The 25048-nt window shown below is 45.2% G+C and overlaps 1 protein-coding gene and 1 long non-coding RNA gene across 9 annotated transcripts in view; one reads left to right on the top strand and one right to left on the bottom strand.

Annotated features, from left to right (window-relative positions):
* Positions 1-25048, bottom strand: part of LOC124035556 (chromodomain-helicase-DNA-binding protein 9-like) — a 114149-nt gene that overhangs the window by 9260 nt on the left and 79841 nt on the right. For all 7 annotated transcript variants that reach the window (XM_046349035.1, XM_046349036.1, XM_046349034.1 and 4 more), the window contains 13 exons: positions 24864-24962; positions 24570-24726; positions 18673-18883; positions 17196-17391; positions 16175-16348; positions 13871-14056; positions 13526-13636; positions 13182-13378; positions 12819-13018; positions 12463-12622; positions 2659-2748; positions 837-940; positions 293-410 (listed from right to left, as the gene is read on the bottom strand). In XM_046349035.1, the coding sequence (XP_046204991.1) occupies positions 293-410; positions 837-940; positions 2659-2748; positions 12463-12622; positions 12819-13018; positions 13182-13378; positions 13526-13636; positions 13871-14056; positions 16175-16348; positions 17196-17391; positions 18673-18883; positions 24570-24726; positions 24864-24962 (2003 nt within the window). The remainder of the gene's footprint in view (positions 1-292; positions 411-836; positions 941-2658; positions 2749-12462; positions 12623-12818; positions 13019-13181; positions 13379-13525; positions 13637-13870; positions 14057-16174; positions 16349-17195; positions 17392-18672; positions 18884-24569; positions 24727-24863; positions 24963-25048) is intronic.
* Positions 20-19519, top strand: LOC124035557. 2 transcript variants are annotated; one of them, XR_006838764.1, is made up of 5 exons: positions 20-93; positions 327-435; positions 5774-5857; positions 17202-17387; positions 17722-19519. It is a non-coding gene; the product is annotated as an uncharacterized LOC124035557 (long non-coding RNA). The 2 variants fall into 2 exon arrangements; XR_006838763.1 differs by lacking the exon at positions 5774-5857.

Genomic DNA, 25048 nt, shown 5'->3' with positions numbered 1-25048 from the left:
ATAAGTCAGCCAGTTATTCAGTCAGTCAGCAAGGGCCACACAAGGGAACAGACAGCTCTGAACTAAACACGGACTCAGACTCACTTCAGAAAGGTTTTTACAATAATATCAGTTTCTGATTTCTTCCTTTTCTATCATAGTTTTATGACTGGTTATAAAAAGCGATACAACAACTGAAACTTTTTAAGTGTGTCATTGTGTGTTTAAGCCCTGTCTGAGTCAGTGGAGGAGACCGATAAGCTAACTACCTGACTCAGTCAGTCAGTCAGCCATGATGTGTAATGTTACCTACCCATCCATGAAGTCATTGGCTCTCTGTTCAGCAGCGATGGCCTTCTCATCTGGCCGGCCCACCCGCTCTAGGAAGCAGAGGGCAGGGTCTGCACGCACTGTGTTATACTTCTCATAACCTGTATAGTGGACCACAGTGGAGAGGTAAGCAAACAGAGGTTAGAACTTGGAAACATGAAGAGATAGAAAACAAACATACAGCTGGCCACTTTCCCCCAAAGGTGTGTGACAGCTGTCATCCAGTGTTAACTACATCCCCGTGGAAGAACATGAAAACACATACAGTACATTATCCACGTGACACTAACTCAGAATTGTACATACTACACCATATCTGATGAATTCCCCCTGACCCTTTTTCAATCTCTACATTTGTCTAGGCTCTGTTCCTATAGCCATTCTAGTAAAACCCACTTAGAATACATGCCCAATACATGACTTTATGCTAAGTGTTAAGCTAGTATCGTAGCCCTAGTATCACACATTCTAGATGTCTCAGGCCTGTGGGTCAGTTAGCACATCCCTGGTCCCTGTTGTTGACTCACCGTGCTTGTAGACCCCCAACAGCAGACACTTGTCAGAGATGTTGTCCCACCACAGGGCTGGTAGCTCAGAGCTGTCGGGCTCAGGAACCCAGATCTTGATCTCACTGATGAGGAGGGAGTGTGGACAGAACACAACATGACAGGAGGAACAGGGACTTATGGGTACAAAAGCATGGATGACTCATGGGTACTATGACAGCTGGGTATCCATCCCAACATAGACTCTCAGATAAGCAACAGCGTGGTACACCCAAAACCATGATGTCCAATAAGACTTTTAGGTCAGCATCAAGGCTGAAAATGTCTCTGGGGACTAAAAATACTCAATGTTTTTCCTCACCCACTTCTGTATACCCTCCTCAATAGTATTGGTTCTGAGAAGCTGCTGATCCATCTTTAAACAGCTGGTGGAGTGACTACTGACTTTCCCCTGAGTCTGACTAGCCGTGCCCTCCTTCATACATGGACCTTCCTTCCCTGAGTCTGACTAGCTGTGCCCTCCTTCAGACATGGACTTTCCTTCCCTGAGTCTGACTAGCTGTGCCCTCCTTCAGACATGGACTTTCCTTCCCTGAGTCTGACTAGCTGTGCCCTCCTTCATACATGGACTTTCCTTCCCTGAGTCTGACTAGCTGTGCCCTCCTTCATACATGGACTTTCCTTCCCCGAGTCTGACAAGCTGTGCCCTCCTTCATACATGGACTTTCCTTCCCTGAGTCTGACTAGCTGTGCCCTCCTTCATACATGGACTTTCCTTCCCCGAGTCTGACTAGCTGTGCCCTCCTTCATACATGGACTTTCCTTCCCCGAGTCTGACTAGCTGTGCCCTCCTTCATACATGGACTTTCCTTCCCTGAGTCTGACTAGCTGTGCCCTCCTTCATACATGGACTTTCCTTCCCTGAGTCTGACAAGCTGTGCCCTCCTTCATACATGGACTTTCCTTCCCTGAGTCTGACAAGCTGTGCCCTCCTTCATACATGGACTTTCCTTCCCTGAGTCTGACTAGCTGTGCGCTCCTTCAGACATGGACCTTCCTTCCCTGAGTCTGACAAGCTGTGCCCTCCTTCATACATGGACTTTCCTTCCCTGAGTCTGACTAGCTGTGCGCTCCTTCAGACATGGACCTTCCTTCCCTGAGTCTGACAAGCTGTGCCCTCCTTCATACATGGACTTTCCTTCCCTGAGTCTGACTAACTGTGCCCTCCTTCATACATGGACTTTCCTTCCCTGAGTCTGACAAGCTGTGCCCTCCTTCATACATGGACTTTCCTTCCCTGAGTCTGACAAGCTGTGCCCTCCTTCATACATGGACTTTCCTTCCCTGAGTCTGACTCGCTGTGCCCTCCTTCAGACATGGTGATAGATAGAGACAGTTACAGTATGTATGGGAACAACCTGTCATGTTTGGTCTATGTCCTTAACATGGAAAACATGAACAACATGGGCCAATGAATGAACAGGTTTCTATTTAAAAAGTTAATGTAAACGGAACCTTCTAAAACGATGTGTCAGCTGAATTTGCGTGCCAGCAGCTTACCAGAAATCCCAAACTTAAACAAATACTGGCATAGTGCTGGCAGCCTGGCTGAACTGGTTGGTATAACATTCAGTCTAGCCTGAATAGCCACCGATCAATCCGACCATCTCAAAATAATGGAGTAAATAGTGTAATCCTCTTCAAATAAACTAATAACTGAAATGTCCAATTAGAGGATATACAGAGAGAGCATCAGTGAGCTTTGGAAATGTTGTGTTCTCTACTCTAAGGGTGTCAATGTTCAGAGCTGTTTGGTTGTAAAAGAGGTGAAAGTTCAGCTCACCTGGAGTCCACGCCGTCTAGTATCTTCTGTGACTGGCTTCCCATCACCTCTTGTTTCAGGTAGTAGAGCATTCTAACCCGCAGCAACACCCTGCACACAGACACAGCCCCGCCCATGGTCACCACAAAGCCTCAGCACGCACAAACGCTGAGAGAGCAGAACGGCTTTCACACGCACTCACGTCCGTAAATACACACACCCACACCCACACAATCGTGGGCGTACAAACCACGCATTTACACACACAATCAAAATATCACTCTCGCTCACACACATTATCACTTTCCTCCCGGGATGACTGAAATTCGTCACGGTCGATGACTGAAACACGGTGCCTAGCTCGTCACGGTAGATGACTGACATACTGTGCCAAGCTCGTCACGGTAGATGACTGAAACATGGTGCCTAGCTCGTCACGGTAGATGACTGACATACTGTGCCTAGCTCGTCACGGTAGATGACTGAGATACTGTGCCAAGCTCGTCACGGTAGATGACTGACATACTGTGCCTAGCTCGTCACGGTAGATGACTGAAACACGGTGCCAAGCTCGTCACGGTAGATGACTGACATACTGTGCCTAGCTCGTCACGGTAGATGACTGAAACACTGTGCCAAGCTCGTCACGGTAGATGACTGACATACTGTGCCAAGCTCGTCACGGTAGATGACTGACATACTGTGCCAAGCTCGTCACGGTAGATGACTGACATACTGTGCCAAGCTCGTCACGGTAGATGACTGACATACTGTGCCTAGCTCGTCACGGTAGATGACTGACATACTGTGCCAAGCTCGTCACGGTAGATGACTGAAACACGGTGCCTAGCTCGTCACGGTAGATGACAGAAACACGGTGCCTAGCTCGTCACGGTAGATGACTGACATACTGTGCCAAGCTCATCACGGTAGATGACTGACATACTGTGCCAAGCTCATCACGGTAGATGACTGACATACTGTGCCTAGCTCGTCACGGTAGATGACTGACATACTGTGCCAAGCTCGTCACGGTAGATGACTGACATACTGTGCCAAGCTCGTCACGGTAGATGACTGACATACTGTGCCTAGCTCGTCACGGTAGATGACTGACATACTGTGCCAAGCTCGTCACGGTAGATGACTGACATACTGTGCCTAGCTCGTCACGGTAGATGACTGAAACACGGTGCCTAGCTCGTCACGGTAGATGACTGAAACACGGTGCCTAGCTCGTCACGGTAGATAACTGAAACACGGTGCCTCGCTCGTCACGGTAGATAACTGAAACACGGTGCCAAGCTCGTCACGGTAGATGACTGAACCACGGTGCCTAGCTCGTCACGGTAGATGACTGAAACACGGTGCCTAGCTCGTCATGGTAGATGACTGAACCACGGTGCCTAGCTCGTCACGGTAGATAACTGAAACACGGTGCCTAGCTCGTCACGGTAGATGACTGAACCACGGTGCCTAGCTCGTCACAGTAATGACTGACATACTGTGCCAAGCTCGTCACGGTAGATGACTGACATACTGTGCCTAGCTCGTCACGGTAGATGACTGAAACACGGTGCCAAGCTCGTCACGGTAGATGACTGAAACACGGTGCCTAGCTCGTCACGGTAGATGACTGAAATACGGTGCCAAGCTCGTCACGGTAGATGACTGAAACACGGTGCCTAGCTCATCACGGTAGATGACTGAAACACGGTGTCTAGCTCGTCACGGTAGATGACTGAAACACGGTGCCAAGCTCGTCACGGTAGATGATTGAACCACTGTGCCTAGCTCGTCACGGTAGATAACTGAAACACTGTGCCTCGCTCGTCACGGTAGATAACTGAAACACGGTGCCAAGCTCGTCACGGTAGATGACTGAACCACGGTGCCTAGCTCGTCACGGTAGATAACTGAAACACGGTGCCTAGCTCGTCACGGTAGATAACTGAAACACGGTGCCTAGCTCGTCACGGTAGATGACTGAACCACGGTGCCTAGCTCGTCACGGTAGATAACTGAAACACGGTGCCTAGCTCGTCACGGTAAATGACTGACATACGGTGCCTAGCTCGTCACGGTAGATGACTGACATACGGTGCCTAGCTCGTCACGGTAGATAACTGAAACACGGTGCCTAGCTCGTCACGGTAGATGACTGAACCACGGTGCCTAGCTCGTCATGGTAGATAACTGAAACACGGTGCCTAGCTCGTCATGGTAGATGACTGAACCACGGTGCCTAGCTCGTCACAGTAGATCAACTGTCCATGCAAAGGGAAGCATCTTGTATTCTTGTATATACTGTATAAACGTTGTCTTCAATGATACACACATGCCCAAAATGGAGTGGGATAGAAAATATGCAGTCAGTACAGTCACTGTGTAGTCAGTCCCTTATGCAGTGTCTGTGCCATAGAGAGTGAGACAGTGTCTGTGCCAAAGAGAGCGAGACAGTGTCTGTGCTATAGAGAGCGAGACAGTGTCTGTGCTATAGAGAGCGAGACAGTGTCTGTGCCATAGAGACTGAGACAGTGTCTGTGCCACAGAGAGCGAGACAGTGTCTGTGCCATAGAGAGTGAGACAGTGTCTGTGCCATAGAGATGGGTGGTGTGATATGATGTGATCTCTGGGCTGGCAGGGAGAGGAGAGAAGAGAGAGTCAGAGGAGAAATGCTGTTTCCATGACGCACCCAGCCAGGCATCAGTCAGGAGGTGGAAGGTGGAGGGTGGTGGGTGGAGTATGGTATGCCTGATCTGTGATGGACTGGCATACATTCTAGTCTCCCTTCCTCTCTTAAGCTAGGGTCTGAGAAAATCTAGTTTTTAAAAAAAAATCTGCCTAACAGTGTGGCAGGTTAAAAAGTCCAGTGTAGATTTCTTCAGATGGTGTGTGTGGCCCTAGCTTTACACATCCAGTATGACACTAGTGGAAAGGGAGTGACACGAGAACACCCCCTCTGCAGGCAGAGCTGTGAGCTCCAGTGCTGAGGCTCTGGTCCAGGCCTCTCCCCTCCCTCCCTGCCTCTGAGGGGCTGTGCCCTGGGTCTCCCTGCAGCAGCTGCTGTTTCCTGTGGCTGTCAGCAAGGCCCTACATCACTCTTTCCCTCTCTCTCTCTCTCTCTTACACTCAGACAGACAGCCTGGAGTGTGGGAGGTATCTGACAGAGAAGGGAACCTCTCTGCCCCAGACATAGAGCTCATACATGCACATGAGTGTGAGTACACACACACACGCGCACACACACACGCACACACACACACACACACACACACACACACACACACACACACACACACACACACACACACACACACACACACACACACACACACACACACACACACACACACACACACACACACACACACACACACACACACACACACACACACACACACACACACACACACAAAAGTGGTCTTCTGGTCAGACTCCGGAGACGGGCACATCGTGCCACACTCCCAAGCATTCTCCTCGCCAATGTCCAGTCTCTTGACAACAAGGTTGATGAAATCCGAGCAAGGGTAGCATTCCAGAGGGACATCAGAGACTGTAACGTTCTTTGCTTCACGGAAACATGGCTCACTGGAGAGACGCTATCAGAGACGGTGCAGCCAGCTGGTTTCTCCACGCATCGCGCCGACAGAAACAAATATCTTTCTGGTAAGAAGATTGGCGGGGGGCGTATGCTTTATGGTTAACGGGACGTGGTGCGGCCAAAACAACATACAAGAACTCAAGTCCTTCTGTTCACCTGATTTAAAATTCCTCACAATCAAATGTAGACCGCATTATCTACCAAGGGAATTCTCTTAGATTATAATCACAGCCGTATATATTCCCCCCCAAGCAGACACATCGATGGCTCTGAACAAACTTTATTTGACTCTTTGCAAACTGGAATCCATATATCCGGAGGCTGCAGTCATTGTAGCTGGGGATTTTAACAAGGCTAATCTGCAAACAAGACTCCCTAAATTTTATCAGCATATCGATTGCGCAACCAGGGCGGGAAAAACCTTGGATCATTGCTATTCCAACTTCCGCGACGCATATATATTCCTGCCTACAGACAGAAACTAAAACAAGAAGCTCCCACGCTGAGGTCTGTTCAACGCTGGTCCGACCAATCTGATTCCACGCTCCAAGACTGCTTCCATCACGTGGACTGGGATATGTTCCGTATTGCGTCAGACGACAACATTGATGAATACGCTGATTCGGTGTGCGAGTTCATTAGAACGTGCGTTGAAGATGTCGTTCCCATAGCAATGATTAAAACATTCCCTAACCAGAAACCGTGGATTGATGGCAGCATTCGCGTGAAACTGAAAGCGCGAACCACTGCTTTTAATCAGGGCAAGGTGACTGGAAACATGGCAATCAAACAAGCTAAGCGTCAGTATAGAGACAAAGTAGAATCTCAATTCAACGGCTCAGACACAAGAGGCATGTAGCAGGGTCTACAGTCAATCACGGATTACAAAAAGAAAACCAGCCCTGTCACGGACCAGGATGTCTTGCTCCCAGGCAGACTAAATCACTTTTTTTGCCCGCTTTGAGGACAATACAGTGCCACTGACACTGCCCGCAACTAAAACATGCGGACTCTCCTTCACTGCAGCCGACGTGAGGAAAACATTTAAACGTGTCAACCCTCGCAAGGCTGCAGGCCCAGACGGCATCCCCAGCCGCGCCCTCAGAGCATGCGCAGACCAGCTGGCTGGTGTGTTTGCGGACATATTCAATCAATCCCTATCCCAGTCCATTGTTCCCACATGCTTCAAGAGGACCACCATTGTTCCTGTTCCCAAGAAAGCTAAGGTAACTGAGCTAAACGACTACCGTCCCTTAGCACTCACTTCCGTCATCATGAAGTGCTTTGAGAGACTAGTCAAGGACCATATCATCTCCACCCTACCTGACACCCTAGACCCACTCCAATTTGCTTACCGCCCAAATAGGTCCACAGACGATGCAATCTCAACCACACTGCACACTGCCCAAACCCATCTGGACAAGAGGAATACCTATGTGAGAATGCTGTTCATCGACTCCAGCTCAGCATTTAACACCATAGTGCCCTCCAAGCTCGTCATCAAGCTCGAGACCCTGGGTCTCGACCCCGCCTTGTGCAACTGGGTACTGGACTTCCTGACGGGCCGCCCCCCAGGTGGTGAGGGTAGGCAACAACATCTCCACCCCGCTGATCCTCAACACTGGGGCCCCACAAGGGTGCGTTCTGAGCCCTCTCCTGTACTCCCTGTTCACCCACGACTGTGTGGCCACGCACGCCTCCAACACAATCATCAAGTTTGCGTACGACACAACAGTGGTAGGCGTGATTACCAACAACGATGAGACAGCCTACAGGGAGGAGGTGACTCAACGTCAACAAAACTAAGGAGATGATTGTGGACTTTAGGAAACAGCAGAGGGAACACCCCCCTATCCACATCGATGGAACAGTAGTGGAGAGGGTAGTAAGTTTTAAGTTCCTCGGCGTACACATCACAGACAAACTGAATTGGTCCACCCACACAGACAGCATCGTGAAGAAGGCGCAGTAGCGCCTCTTCAACCTCAGGAGGCTGAAGAAATTTGGCTTGTCACCAAAAGCACTCACAAACGTCTACAGATGCACAATCGAGAGCATCCTGTCAGGCTGTATCACCGCCTGGTATGGCAACTGCTCCGTCCACAACCGTAAGGCTCTCCAGAGGGTAGTGAGGTCTGCACAACGCATCACTGGGGGCAAACTACCTGCCCTCCAGGACACCTACACCACCCGATGTCACAGGAAGGCCATAAAGATCATCAAGGACAACAACCACCCGAGCCACTGCCTGTTCACCCCGCTATCATCCAGAAGGCGAGGTCAGTACAGGTGCATCAAAGCTGGGACCGAGAGACTGAAAAACAGCTTCTATCTCAAGGCCATTAGACTGTTAAACAGCCACCACTAACATTGAGTGGCTGCTGCCAACTCACTAACTCAACTCCAGCCACTTTAATAATGGGAATTGATGGGAAATGATGTAAAAATATATCACTAGCCACTTTAAACAATGCTACCTAATATAATGTTTACATACCCTACATTATTAATCTCATATGTATACGTATATACTGTACTCTAAATCATCTACTGCATCCTTATGTAATACATGTATCACTAGCCACTTTAACTATGCCACTTCGTTTACATACTCATCTCATATGTATATTCTGCACTCAATACCATCTACTGTATCTTGCCTATGCCGCTCTGTACCATCACTCATTCATATATCTTTATGTACATATTCTTTATCCCCTTACACTTGTGTCTATAAGGTAGTATAGTAGTAGTTTTGGAATTGTTAGCATTGTCGGAACTAGAAGCACAAGCATTTCGCTACACTCGCACTAACATCTGCTAACCATGTGTATGTGACAAATAAAATTTGATTTGATTTGACACGCGCACACACACACACACACACACACACACACACACACACACACACACACACACACACACACACACACACACACACACACACACACACACACACACACACACACACACACACACACAAAATACCCATACCCTCATGTACATACTGTACTTACTGTACAAGCACAGATGCAAACAGTCAGATACATAAAGGTAAACACACACCCACAATCACATGCAGATCATATATATGGCATGTATTAGCCATACTGAGATGGCTAATACATGCCTGTGCATGCCCCATCCCCACGTCAGTCCACATTCCTCCCTGAGGGGAAAACATGGAGGTCAGCAAAGCCACAGAGTGTGTCCCCGTTTGACCAGAGAGCCTCCCATCGGACGATGCCTGGCTTCAGCACTACTGCTCTGGGAACAATGGGGAACTTTCTGTGGAAGCCCCGCATGACTCTGTTTAAAGCAGGATGCCAGGAGACAAACCCCCCAAACAACCCCGTTTAGAAAGAAAGCAACCTAAATGTATTTACTGTAGTTTAACACATTTCACCATCATCTATATGGCTACATTTTATATCTCAACAACCATCATCTAGTTGGCTAAGTTTTATATCTCAACAACCATCATCTAGTTGGATAGGTTTATTATCTCAACAACCATCATCTAGTTGGATAAGTTTATTATCTCAACAACCATCATCTAGTTGGATAAGTTTTATTTCTCAACATCCATCATCTAGTTGGCTACATTTTATATCTCAACAACCATCATCTAGTTGGATAAGTTTTATATCTCAACAACCATCATCTAGTTGATAAGATCTCAACAACCATCAAGTTTTTATATCTCAACAACCATCATCTAGTTGGATAAGTTATATATCTCAACAACCATCATCTAGTTGGATAAGTTTTATATCTCAACAACCATCATCTAGTTGGATAAGTTTTATATCTCAACAACCATCATCTAGTTGGCTAAGTTTTATATATCAACAACCATCATCTAGTTGGATAAGTTTTCTATCTCAACAACCATCATCTAGTTGGCTAAGTTTTATATCTCAACAACCATCATCTAGTTGGATAAGTTTTATATCTCAACAACCATCATCTAGTTGGCTAAATTTTATATCTCAACAACCATCATCTAGTTGGCTAAGTTTTATATCTCAACAACCATCATCTAGTTGGCTAAGTTTTATATCTCAACAACCATCATCTAGTTGGATAAGTTTTATATCTCAACAACCATCATCTAGTTGGATAAGTTTTAAAGCTCAACGAACATCATCTAGTTGGCTAAGTTTTATATCTCAACAACCATCATCTAGTTGGATAAGTTTTATATCTCAACAACCATCATCTATATGGATAAGTTTTAAAGCTCAACAAACATAATTTAGTTGGATAAGTTATATATCTCAACAACCATCATCGAGTTGGATGAGTTTTATATCTCAACAACCATCATCTATATGGCTACATTTTATATCTCAACAACCATCATCTAGTTGGATGAGTTTTATATCTCAACAACCATCATCTAGTTGGATAAGTTTATTATCTCAACAACCATCATCTATATGGCTAAGTTTTCTATCTCAACAACCATCATCTAGTTGGATAAGTTTTATATCTCAACAACCATCATCTAGTTGGATAAGTTTTATATCTCAACAACCATCATCTATATGGCTAAGTTTTATATCTCAACAACCATCATCTAGTTGGATGAGTTTTATATCTCAACAACCATCATCTAGTTGGATAAGTTTTATATCTCAACAACCATCATCTATATGGCTAAGTTTTATATCTCAACAACCATCATCTAGTTGGATAAGTTTTATATCTCAACAACCATCATCTAGTTGGATAAGTTATATATCTCAACAACCATCATCTAGTTGGATAAGTTTTATATCTCAACAACCGTCATCTAGTTGGATAAGTTTTATATATCAACAACCATCATCTAGTTGGATAAGTTTTATATCTCAACAACCATCATCTAGTTGGATAAGTTTTATATCTCAACAACCATCATCTAGTTGGATAAGTTATATATCTCAACAACCATCATCTAGTTGGCTAAATTTTATATCTCAACAACCATCATCTAGTTGGATAAGTTTTATATCTCAACAACCATCATCTAGTTGGCTAAATTTTATATCTCAACAACCATCATCTAGTTGGATAAGTTTTATATCTCAACAACCATCATCTAGTTGGATAAGTTTTATATCTCAACAACCATCATCTAGTTGGATAAGTTTTATATCTCAACAACCATCATCTAGTTGGATAAGTTATATATCTCAACAACCATCATCTAGTTGGCTAAATTTTATATCTCAACAACCATCATCTAGTTGGATAAGTTTTATATCTCAACAACCATCATCTAGTTGGATAAGTTTTATATCTCAACAACCATCATCTAGTTGGATAAGTTTTATATCTCAACAACCATCATCTAGTTGGATAAGTTATATATCTCAACAACCATCATCTAGTTGGATAAGTTTTATATCTCAACAACCATCATCTAGTTGGATAAGTTTTATATCTCAACAACCATCATCTAGTTGGATAAGTTTTATATCTCAACAACCATCATCTAGTTGGATAAGTTTTATATCTCAACAACCATCATCTAGTTGGATAAGTTTTATATCTCAACAACCATCATCTAGTTGGATAAGTTTTATATCTCAACAACCATCATCTAGTTGGATAACTTTTATATCTCAACAACCATTATCTGCTAACTTATAGGTTCATATTTCAAACCATTTCATTGGATGTAAGAGTTGTTTTCTTCTTCCCATCATCTATGTAGCTTTATATAAAATATAATAAATCCCTGGCTGTAGTGTAGTGTAATCTGTTTTTTCTATCTGTCAATAAAAGATCAGTGACAGCTATTAGATTGTGTTAAAATCCCATTCAGATGATTATCATTCAGCAGTGTAATCTATAATCTGATTCACGGTCATTAGATGGAGAAGATGGCTGCTTCAATTTGTCTTAATGCCAGACAGTGGTGATGATGTCAAAACTCTGCTACTGACAAAAACATACAATTATGTTTTCACACAGGCTAGCGTCAATACACTGAAGCAAACTGAGGGAAATACAAAATATGAGACATTTCATAAATTTTACCTCAACTCTATATACGACAGAGACAAGAACCTATGTTTATTTCCAACATCAATAAAAACCAATTTACACATTTACAAAGACAAGTTGTTTGTTCCAATGTAACTATAAGACAACAATACCATTAAAAAATCTAAAAGTGTACTGAATATATTTAATACTATAGGCCTATTGTACCAAGAGTAGCTTCTTACTTGTTGCAGTGGTGTTTGAGGTGCTTTTTGTATCCCTCGTCCTGCAGCATGTGTTCTGGGTTGTGCTTCCTGATCCACTCAGCCTTCTGGATGTCAAAAGTGCTGGATTGAGTCTTCATCTTCTTCCCCTTCCTGCCTCTGGGGACTGGGGTCGACAGACCTGAGGGAGGAACACAGATACAATTTGTGGTTATGGACACCGGTTTATAATAAACCCACATTAAAAACATTAACAGTAAACCAATAGCACAGTGGTAAGGGGAAATGTCCTTTAAAGGAAGAATTCCTTGAGAGGAACCAGATTCTAATCTGTGTTTGGACCCCTGAGGTTTGGTCATTCTGAGGTTGTAATGTACCCAGGTGGTTCTGTAGTTCCTTGGTCTGTCCGTCCTCGGAGGGGGCGATCAGGTCCCACATGAAGCTCTTGATCTTGTCGTCACCGCGGTAGTGAACCAGACAGTAGGCCAGAAGGGCTCTACAGATAGACTCTACATCACGCTCTGTCAGCTGCTTCTTAAAACGACCATGGAGCAGGATATCCTTCCAACGACCCCACCTGGACGACACAGGAGAGGAGAGGGGCAATGCTGGAGACAAATGCTGTACAATATAGATGGACAACACAGGAGAGCCTCAGTACAGACACAACACCATACAATATAGGTGGACAACACAGGAGAGCACAGGAGAACACAAGTGGTCCAGTCACTGTCACTAACCCGTATACTAGTAGGTTCTTCTCCACTCTGAAGCACTCTGTCCTGCCGTAGCTGTTGAGGCGGTCGTGGGGCCGGCGGAGCTTGGGCTTGTCCTCGTTGTCACTCTCCCCCTCTGACAGCTCTGCCAGCTCGTCCTTAGTGGCACTGAAGGGTCGGGTCTGCTTCCTCACCCTCGGAGTGTCAATTACCAGGCTGTTCTGTTGTGGAATAGGAGAGGAACACACACAGATACTCAGATACTATTGTAGTAAATTCACACATGGCTTTGATCTTATCTCCTATAAAACATATCTCATCGCGGCCAGAAAGAGCAGGTTCAGTGTTTAAACTAAAGCATTACTTACTCTGCCATTGGCAGTGTCCATGTCAATCTCAGCCTTCTTGGCCCACTTGTCCCAGAAGTTGGGGTCGTCCAGAGAAATGTCTGTGCGGTTTCCGGATGCCACAAAACTGGCCTGAGAGAAGAAGACATTATATCACATTAAACCTTGTTAATCTGATTCACTGTTCCTTCCTGAGTCTCCTTCAATGAGAAGTCTGAATCTCCTAAAAGAGCTGAGAGTCTGTGATGAAGAGTGACATGAGAGTAGACAGGAGACACTGGTTACTACTGCTAGTCATGCAGAAAGGAAAAGGATAGCAACATTCAAACAATGACCACTGTGTGGTGCTCTTTCAGTCACTGGTACCTTGGCAAAGGTAGATCCCCGTCCCTCAGACTCGATGGTGATGGTCTTGGTCCTGCGTTGAAGGATCTGGTCGATGTCCTCCTCACAGAACTTGGCCCCCTCATCCTCATCGTCCATCAGAGCTCCATACGCCCCTTTCCTCAGCAGGTCCTCGATCTCCTTCTTAGACAGCTGCTGCTGGGTCGGCTGGAGAGAGGGGAGGGGGAGAAGGAGAAACAGAGAGGGTGTTAGGGGAACTGATGATGGACTACAGTAGATCACAGACTGGACTATTTACACATTACATCATTGTACATGCAAACATGTGCACAACACATGCACACGCATTAACACCACACAAAAACAGACAGACACTCTAGTGTGAGAAACGCAGAGGAGAGACAGTTAGTTGAACTGAAGCTGAACTGGATCACATGCCAGACCTTTTTAAATCTTAAAGAGTAGCAGCAACCCCCAGCTGACCCATGGTGTGTTAGTATGCAGCTGGTGGTGATAATGTCTGCTCAATACTTTCTTCCTGATAGTCCAGCTAATCCAGAGAGAGAAACAGCTAAGCTCCTCCTACACACTGATGATGCACAAAGAGGATATCTCAAAGCTGTGTTTATTATATTGACTAGTCCACTTTCTACACTCTCATTTTGTAGAATGGACTTAACATTTTGTGCCTTCGGAATATATTCCGACCCCTAGACTTTTTACACATTTTGTTACATTACAGCCTTATTCTAAAATGGATAATATCATCAATCTACACACAATACCCCATAATGACGCAAATATAAAATATATATATATATATTCAAAATATCACATTTACATAAGTATTCAGACCCTTTACTCAGTACTTTGTTGAAGCACTTTGGCAGCAATTACAGCCAAGTCTTCTTGGGTATGACGCTACAAGGTTGTATTTGGGGAGTTTCTGCAACTCCTCTCAAGCTGGTTGGATGGGGAGCGTTGCTGCACAACTATTTTCAGGTCTCTCCAGAGATGTTTATTCAGGTTCAAGTCCAGCTCTGGCTGGGCCACTCAAGGACATTCAGAGACTTGTCCCGAAGCCACTCCTATGTTGTCTTGGCTGTGTGCTTAGGGTTGTTGTCCTGTTGGGAGGTGAACCTTTGCCCCAGTCTGAGGTCCTGAGCTCTCTGGATGCAGGTTTTAATTGAGGATCTCTGTACTTTGCTCCATTCATATTTGCCATGATCCTGACTAGTATCCCAGTCCCTGCCACTGAAAAACATCCCATTACATTACATTACATTTAAGTAATTTAGCAGACGCTCTTATCCAGAGCGTGATGCTGTCACCACCATGCTTCTCCGTAGGGATGGTGCCAGGTTTCCTCCAGATGTGACGCTTGGCATTCAGACCAAAAGAGTTCAATCTTGGTTTCATCAGACCAGAGAATCTTGTTTCTCATGGCCTGAGAGTCTTCAGGAACCTTTAGGCAAACTCCAAGCGGGCTGTCATGTGGCTTTTACTGAAGAATGGCTTCCGTCAGGCCACTCTACCATGAAGGCCAGATTGGTGGAGTGCTGCAGAGATGGGAAGGTTCTCCCATCTCCACTGAGGAACTCTAGAGCTCTGTCAGAGTGACCATCGGGTTCTTGGTCACCTCCCTGCCCAAGACCCTTCTTCCCCGATTGCTCAGTTTGGCCGGGCAGCCAGTTCTAGGAAGAGTCTTAGTGGTTCCAAACGTCTTCTATTTAAGAATGATGGAGGCCACTGTGTTCTTGCGGTCCTTCAATGCAGCAGACATTTTTTGGTACCCTTCCCCAGATCTGTGCCTCGACACAATCCTGTCTCGGAGCACTCCGTACAATTCCTTCGACATCTTGGCTTGGTTTTTGCTCTGACATGCACTGTCAACTGTGGACCTTATATAGGAGGTGTTTTTCCCAAATCATGTCCAATCAATTGAATTTACCACAGGTGGACTCCCATCAAGTTATAGAGACATCTCAAAGATGATCAATGGAAACAGGATGCACCTGAGCTCAATTTCGAGACTCATAGCAAATGGTCTGAATACTTAAGTAAATAAGGTATTTCAGTTTTTTATTTGTACAAAATTAGCAAAAAGCTCTAAAAACCTGTGTTTGCTTTGTCATTATGGGTTATTGTGTGTAGATTGCTGAGAAGAAAAAAAATATTTAATCAATTTTAGAATAAGGCTGTAACGTAACAAATTGTGGAAAAAGTCCAGGGGTCTGAATACTTTCCAAATGCAAAGCGCATCCACCGGACTGATACAGGTGCTGCAGAGTGTGTGTGTGTGTATGAGGAACACAGCAGACTCACCCCTCCTCCCGGCACGCTGTTCTCTCTGCCACTCATGCTCTGCAGCACAGCCTTGTCCAGGCCCAGTTTGAGGCTGGCCCGGTCAAACATCTCCCGCTCGTAAGAGTTCCTGGTGATCAGACGGTACACCTTCACCGCCTTGTTCTGACCAATCCTATGGCAGCGAGCTTGGGCCTGAGAATAATAGAAAATAACTTGGTTATGACCAGCCCAATACATTTTATATTTGTCCAATAAAATAACGTTGCTCTGCTATAATAATATATGCCATTGAGCAGACGCTTTTATCCAAACCGACTTAGTCATGCATACATACATTTTACTATCTCAGCCTCCAGTATTTATGCTGCAGTAGTTTATGTGTCGGGGGGCTAGGGTCAGTCTGTTATATCTGGAGTACTTCTCCTGTCTTATCCGGTGTCCTGTGTGAATGCTCTCTCTAATTCTCTCTTTCTTTCTCTCTCTCTGAGGACCTGAGCCTTAGGAATACCTGACATGATGACTCCTTGCTGTCCCCAGTCCACCTGGCCGTGCTGCTGCTCCAGTTTCAACTGTTCTGCCTTATTATTATTGGACCATGCTGGTCATTTATGAACATTTGAACATCTTGGCCATGTTCTGTTATAATCTCCACCCGGCACAGCCAGAAGAGGACTGGCCACCCCTCAGAGCCTGGTTCCTCTCTAGGTTTCTTCCTAGGTTTTGGCCTTTCTAGGGAGTTTTTCCTAGCCACCGTGCTTCTACACCTGCATTGCTTGCTGTTTGGGGTTTTAGGCTGGGTTTCTGTACAGCACTTTGAGATATCAGCTGATGTACGAAGGGCTATATAAATAAATTTGATTTGACTATCCAAGCTGTGTCAATTAAAAAGTTTAACTACTATAATAGGATATAAAAGACACTTCTCAATTCAAGGACTTCCTGAATTGACTGAATTGAAATAGAAAGTGACCACACCTTCGTTGCTAATTGTATTACAGTGGAGGCTGAAGTCACTTTAAATGTCTGTGTGTGTCTTTACCTGCAGGTCGTTCTGTGGGTTCCAGTCTGAGTCAAAGATAATACAGGTGTCAGCAGCAGTCAAGTTGATGCCCAGACCTCCAGCCCGGGTACACAGCAGGAACACAAAGCGGTCCGAGTCTGGTTTGCTGAAACGGTCTATAGCTGCCTGACGCAGGTTACCTCTCACTCTGCCATCGATACGCTCATACAGGTACCTGAGGAACACAGGACCATGCAGGGTTGGAGTAGGATCTTCTAGTACACATAATTACAAATGTTCTTGCGTCACATCCAAGTATCATGAAGGTCAAAATTTACATACAGTACGACACTGAGTTTTACAGTAGCTGTTACAACACCAACCATCATGCATTAAGGGGCCTACAATTGCCACACAATATTTCCAGGAATTTGTTTTTGTCATCCACTTTCAAACAACATTCACTAGTTGTCTCCTTCTTTCCTCCATTCCTGTCTCTCTTTTCCCCTATCTCTATTTTGCTCTCTCTTCCTCCTTTCATCCTTCCTCCCCCTCTCTCGGGCAGCCTCTTTCCCAGGAGCCCTGGCCTCGCCTCTGCCTTCCCCCACATCCTACCCCTCATCTTCTTCACCTTACACACCTCACCTCTACAGTGACCCACTTCCCTCCACCCGCCCAGACTCCTCTCTCCCTGTGTCTGCTGTGGGAGTGCCCCGAGGGAGTCTGTGACCTGCCGCTGAACCCCGGCTAAGCCTTTCCTAGCCACTGAGCGGAGCACCGCGCCTTGTGTGTTTACACTGGTTTGGTTCGGGGTTTGAGTGCCAGAAAGAAGCATGGAGGGGAAAAGAACACAGGGCCAGGCACAGGCTAGTGAGAGACAAGAGAGGATAGCGAGAGGGAGAAGAAGAGAGAGGACAGAAATATCCAGAGGGAGGGAAAAAGAGATAGAGACCACACAGACCAGGCCAGTCGCCTGCTTTCCTCAGCTTAGACGGGCTGCTGGGATAATATCCTTTTCATTTAGCGTGCAAACAGGAAGCTCATTAAGCCAGGAGATTAAGACCTTGAATGAAAGGGTCTTGGTACATTCTTCTGCTTCTGTTACACAGTCTTTATCATCTCCCTGCTCTGCGTAGCATTATGGAGTGATGAGCACTGGGGGCTTTAAAAGGCTCTTTCTCAGACAGAGAGAGGCTAATGCTTAGATATTATTCAACTACATTCAATTTAATAAGGGAAAGTACTGGAGTGATTCAGCTTTTGCTGCACTGCAAACTGCTAGTTAGCTAACACCTGATAATAAACCATAAATACGTCACTTTGAAAATGGAGCTGAAAAATTGAAATTACAAAGTCTATTACCCTCTCAAGCATGATTCCTGTCTTTTTCCACATCAGTCTAGCTGAAAGATATGAAATATCTGAGGAGAGAGAACCTTGATTTCCAGGCTTCTATTGGAGTGGAGTACTTGGGAGCATAGTAATACAAGGCGAGAAGAGAGGCAGGCAGCAGTACCTTCTCTGGATGAGGTAGTCCTCCAGGATATCCAGACAGCGGACCATCTGGGAGAAGATGAGGACCTTGTGTCCCCCGGCCTTCATCTTGGGCAGCAGCTTGTCTATGAGGACCAGTTTACCAGCCGACTGCACCATGGCCTGCAGGTGGAAATCAAAGGCAACAGGGCTGTACACCTCTCGGAAGTCCTCCAAGATCTTCTCCTCAGCACCTGGGAGAAATGGACAGGCAAATAAAGTCAATGATGGTATCAGTGTTTCTGCTACAATTGTACAAGAAGGGCAGGCCCCCGTCTAATGCTGTTGCCACTAGAGTTTGGCTTCTATTGGGAAAAGACTGGATGACACTTAATCTGGTACCATGCTACCATTTTGACCTAATCTGTATGCAGTTCATATATAGGAACCTACTTTAAGACAGACAGGAATAGCAACTCAGTCATGGAACCGATTTTGTACAATATGGTACTGGAAAAAAGAGGGTGGACCAGAGTGAGGTGGCGGTACAAGGAACTCTCTCTCTGGTCACTGGCTAGAAGGATAATGACCAAGCAACTGAATGACCAAGGAGACAGTTCACACACACAGCTCACTGCCTCCAACTCACATAACCAGCATAGATATAAAATGGTGCCGGAAGAAATGGCAGCAGTTTTACGGGTGCCCAACCAATTGTGCTATTATGTGTTTTTTTTTTGCGTTATTTGCCACTTACAGTGCCTTACGAAAGTATTTGGCCCCCTTGAACTTTGCGACCTTTTGCCACATTTCAGGCTTCAAACATAAAGATATAAAACTGTATTTTTTTGTGAAGAATCAACAACAAGTGGGACACAATCATGAAGTGGAACGACATTTATTGGATATTTCAAACTTTTTTAACAAATCAAAAACTGAAAAATTGGGCATGCAAAATTATTCCGGGCATGTGCTCCGGGCATGTGCTGACCAACTGGCAGGTGTCTTCACTGACATTTTCAACATGTCCCTGATTGAGTCTGTAATACCAACATGTTTCAAGCAGTCCACCATAGTCCCTGTGCCCAAGAACATGAAGGCAACCTGTCTCAATTAAGAAAGACCCGCAGCACTCATGTCCGTAGCCATGAAGTGCTTTGAAAGGCTGGTAATGGCTCACATCAACACCATTACCCCAGAAACCCTAGACCCACTAACATTTGCATACCGCCCAAACAGATCCACAGATGATGCAATCTCCACAATGCCCTTTCCCACCTGGACAAAAGGAACACCAATGTGAGAATGCTATTCATTGACTACAGCTCAGCGTTCAACACCATAGTACCCTCAAAGCGCATCACTAAGCTAAGGACCCTGGGACTAAACACCTCCCTCTGCAACTGGATCCTGGACTTCCTGACGGGCCGCCCCCAGGTGATGAGGGTAGGTAGCAACACATCTGCCACACTGATCCTCAACACTGGAACCCCCAGGGGTGCGTGCTCAGTCCCCTCATGTACTCCCTGTTCACCCACGACTGCATGGCCAGACAAGTCTCCAACACCATCATTAAGTTTGCAGACGACACAACAGTGCTAGGCCTGATCACTGACAACAATGAGACAGCCTATAGGGAGAAGGTCAGAAACCTGGCCGGTGGTGCCAGAAAAACAACCTATTCCTCAACGTAACCAAGTGTCATGACTGTCCTGATCAGGTCAGGTTACAGGAGACCACAACCCTACAGCTTATCTCTCAAACCCATCTGAAGATGTGGGGGTTTTATGACCCCTCACGCCCCAAATTCCTTTGTCCTGTTACTATGGAGAACCAGCCTCAGAACATTAAACATGAAATAAAGGGACTTTGGAACAATGGTTTCCGTCAGCCACAATGGTGGTCATGGCGATAGATGGAATATGAAAATGTATGTCATTTTTGTTTTGTTATTAAAGGTTAATAGATGACGTTATTATGAAAACATTGTAACGTGAAGAGCTTTCCTAGTATAAGTTTGATGTTTATACATTGTACGTTGTATTGAAAATATCCAAATCAAGGAGAATGTTTTGGGGAAGATAAGAGCGTCTGCTAAATGACTTAAATGTAAATGTAAATGTAAGTTAGTTGACTAAAACTGGATTTGAGTAAAATCTAGACCTTGCCCTCTTAATTAACTTGGTACGCCCAGAGAATTGCCCTAAAGGCGGTTACGCCCACTTCTGACCCAAGGGTATAAAACCTGTGAGTAAAGAATTTGCAGAGAAGACTACATGACCCAAGCTGCAGCCAAGGTCTAAAAAGTCAACAACAAACTCAGAACGCAACACAAGTTTGAAGACAAAATAAATATTTTTCTACCCAAGCTACGGATGAGTAGCTGTGTCTCAGCGGGTGAATTCAAGCCGGAACCCCTTAGCATCCAATCCCAGCGAATCGTGGTATCTAAAAGGTTTCATTCCTATTTTTTTTTTTCTTTTTTTTCCCACCTTTATTTAACCAGGTAGGCTAGTTGAGAACAAGTTCTCATTTGCAGCTGCGACCTGGCCAAGATAAAGCATAGCAGTGTGAACAGACAACACAGAGTTACACATGGAATAAACAATTAACAAGTCAATAACACAGTAGAAAAAATGGGCAGTCTACATTTACATTTACATTTAAGTCATTTAGCAGACGCTCTTATCCAGAGCGACTTACAAATTGGTGCATTCACCTTATGACATCCAGTGGAACAGTCACTTTACACTAGTGCATCTAAATCTTAAAGGGGGGGGGGGGGGGTGAGAGGGATTACTTATCCTATCCTAGGTATTCCTTAAAGAGGTGGGGTTTCAGGTGTCTCCGGAAGGTGGTGATTGACTCCGCTGTCCTGGCGTCGTGAGGGAGTTTGTTCCACCATTGGGGGGCCAGAGCAAGTGTCATGACTTGCTCTGGCCTATATACAATGTGTGCAAAAGGCATGAGGAGGTAGGCGAATAATACAATTTTGCAGATTAACACTGGAGTGATACATGATCAGATGGTCATGTACAGGTAGAGATATTGCTGTGAGCTTTGAGCTACAGAGCGGTCTGTCCTCAGAAGACCCCTTCCATAGCAAGGGTGAGGGAACAGAGTCCTAAGCCAAAAGGACACTGGCATCGTGAGGACGACCAGAGAGGCGCGCAGAAGAAGTGCATCATCGAGCAGCCTGAAAGGTCCACATGGAGGATCCACAGATAACTTCCCCACGTAATTACATCATCATATTCTGACCCATAAGAGCGGCAGTTTGGGGCAAGGCTAGGGTTAGAATAAGCATAGCTGACAAATTCACCCAAATGTATATTTCTCTCGTGTACTTAGTGCTATAGTGTGTTGGCCCGTTATACTAAGTTCTAATCAATAGCCTATAATGTGTTTTGTATATGTATATCTTTTATCATCATTTTAGCTTTTTAGTAAATAAATACTCAACTAAGATTGGTGTGGTACGAACTCATTGGTGAGACCCAGGTCCGTGCAGATTCACGGATTACACGACGGTCAGAACGAGATTGTAGAGGTAACTGGTTAATTAGCGGCTGTTGTAAAATCGATATTTGGGAAATAGAAACTTAAAAAAAACTAGTTTTTCCATGGTGCCACGGTTAATGAGTAATATAATTGTTTGATTCAGTTAATCACGCAATTAGAAACGTTTAATCATTCGATAAACAGTCGTTACATTAACTAATACAATGTCACGACACAAGACTAAGGAGATGATTGTGGACTACAGGAAAAGGAGGACCAAGCACGTCCACATTCTCATCGATGGGGCTGTAGTGGAGCAGGTTGAGAGCTTCAAGTTCCTTGATGTCCACATCACCAACAAACTAGAATGGTCCAAACACGCCAAGACAGTCGTGAAGAGGGCACGACAAACCCTATCCCCCCTCAGGAAACTAAAAAGATTTAGACAGCTGCAACATCGAGAGCATCCTGACTGGTTGCATCACTGCCTGGTACGGCAATTGCTCGGCCTCCGACCGCAAGTCGCTACAGAGGGTAGTGCGTACGGCCCAGTACATCACTGGGGCTAAGCTGCCTGCCATCCAAGACCTCTACACCAGGCGGTGTCAGAGGAAGTCCCTAAAAATTGTCAAAGACCCCAGCCAGCCCAGTCATAGACTGTTCTCTACTACTGCATTGCAAGCGGTAACGGAGTGCAAAGTCTAGGACAGCTGCTGCTACTTTGTTTATCATATATGCATAGTCACTTTAACTATACATTCATGTACATACTACCTCAATTGGCCAGACCAACCAGTGCTCCCGCACATTGGCTAACCGGGCTGTCTGCATTGTGTCCCACCCACCACCCGCCATCACTGTCTTTTTACTGTTGTTTTTATTTCTTTACTTACCTATTGTTCACCTAATACCTTTTTTGCACTATTGTTTAGAGCCTGTAAGTAAGCATTTCACTGTAAGATCAACACCTGTTGTATTCGGTGCACGTGACAAATAATGTGATTTGATGAAGAAAGGTCCCATAATTACACTAATCTGTATGCAGGTCAAAGACAATATGAGAGTTAGGACTTCTATAATGCTTATTAAGTCTAACAACCCATTTTTTTTATTTGACATACTACAAACGAGCGGATATTATAAACTGGGTACTTCCAGCCCTGGATGCTGATTGGCAGACATCCGTGGTATATCAGACCTTATAACACGGGTATGATTATTTTTTTTTTTACTGTTCGAATTACGTTGGTAACCAGTTCACAGTAGCAATAGGGCACCACGGGTTTGTGGTACATGGCCAATATACCACAGCTAAAGTCTGTTCTTAGACACAACCTTAGCCGTGGTATATTGGCCGTATACCACAAATCCCTGAGGTGCCTTATTGCTATTATAAACTGTTTGCCAGTGTTTTTATTTATTTATTTAACTAGGCAAGTCAGTTAAGAACAAATTCTTACTTACAATGACGGCCTACACTGGTCAAACCCGGATGACGCTGGACCAATTGTGTTCTGCCCTATGGGACTCCCAATCACGGCCGGTTGTGATACAGCCTGTATCAGAACCAGCGTGTCTGTAGCGATGCCTCTAGCATTGAGACACAGTGTCTTAGACCGCTGCGCCACTCAGGAGCACATATTCCACACCCCCTTGTGACTTACTGCTTAATTAGAAAGCCTTTCATATTTCCGTTTGGCAGTTTATCAACTCTAAAGCTGATCCTTTAGTTGTCCTAGCCCTCACTAAAACACTAAAACTGACACACACACACACACACACACACACACACACACACACACACACACACACACACACACACACACACACACACACACACACACACACACACACACACACACACACACACACACACACACACACACACACACACACACACACACACACACACACACACACACACACAAGCATGTCAAGCCACAGGCCAAAAGTTCACTAGGCTGGCCTTGTATGAGAGCACTGTGATTAACCAGATTAACCAGAGCACAAGTACACCAGTGACATAAATATATTACAGCTAGGAGGGCAGGGAAGAGGGAGAGCAATGGACCAACACAGCAGCTTTTGGATGTGGGATGAACGGAGGGATGGAGGGAGATGTGAAGTTAGTCCATTATCTGTTCCAGAGCCTCAACCTCCTGGCCTGCTTTCTCTATTCTGACACAGCTAGGAGAAAAATGGAGGGAGGAGGGTGGGTGAGAGAAACAGACAGCGCCATAGGGAAACATAGTGAGGAATGAGGACGTCTCTGACTCAGAGGTTTTCATTCTGCCCCGGGGCTGCTATAGAGCTCTTTACTACTGGTATGGGCGGGAATGACCCAAATCAGCCTTCCCCACACGGCATTCACTGTCCTTCCATATATCAAGAGGCTACATACAGCGTTCCACAACCTAGATTGTAGCAATATCACTGTACCTTTAATGAGGTAGGGGTGGTTGCAACACTTCCTCAGCTCCATCATGGTGTTGACCAGGTTGGGGACGTTGGCCTGGCCGACTCCTTTAGACAGGAAGGAGAAGTTCTTCTCTAGGATGGCTCTGTAGTACTTCTTCTGGATGTTGGTCAGCTCCACCTGACCACATTATATAGAAACATTCAATTATATAGGACAATACACAGAAACCACATCAGTCAGCAAAACAAAAAAAACAAAAAAAAACACAAATACTCAATCTCAAACACACACACACACACAACGCACACACACACCTCAATGATGGTTTCCTCCTTAGGAGCCAGCTTCTTCTCCACGTCCTCCTTGAGACGACGCAGCATCATGGGCTTCAGGATGGCCTGCAACTTCTGGACCTGAGAGAGACCGAGATATGCATGTTCATATATGGACGCATGCATACACACACATACACACACATACACACACATACACACACATA

The sequence above is a fragment of the Oncorhynchus gorbuscha genome, linkage group LG05, assembly GCF_021184085.1.
Source record: "Oncorhynchus gorbuscha isolate QuinsamMale2020 ecotype Even-year linkage group LG05, OgorEven_v1.0, whole genome shotgun sequence".
NCBI classification, from domain to species: domain Eukaryota; kingdom Metazoa; phylum Chordata; class Actinopteri; order Salmoniformes; family Salmonidae; genus Oncorhynchus; species Oncorhynchus gorbuscha.
This window is presented reverse-complemented; position numbering and strand designations above follow the sequence as displayed.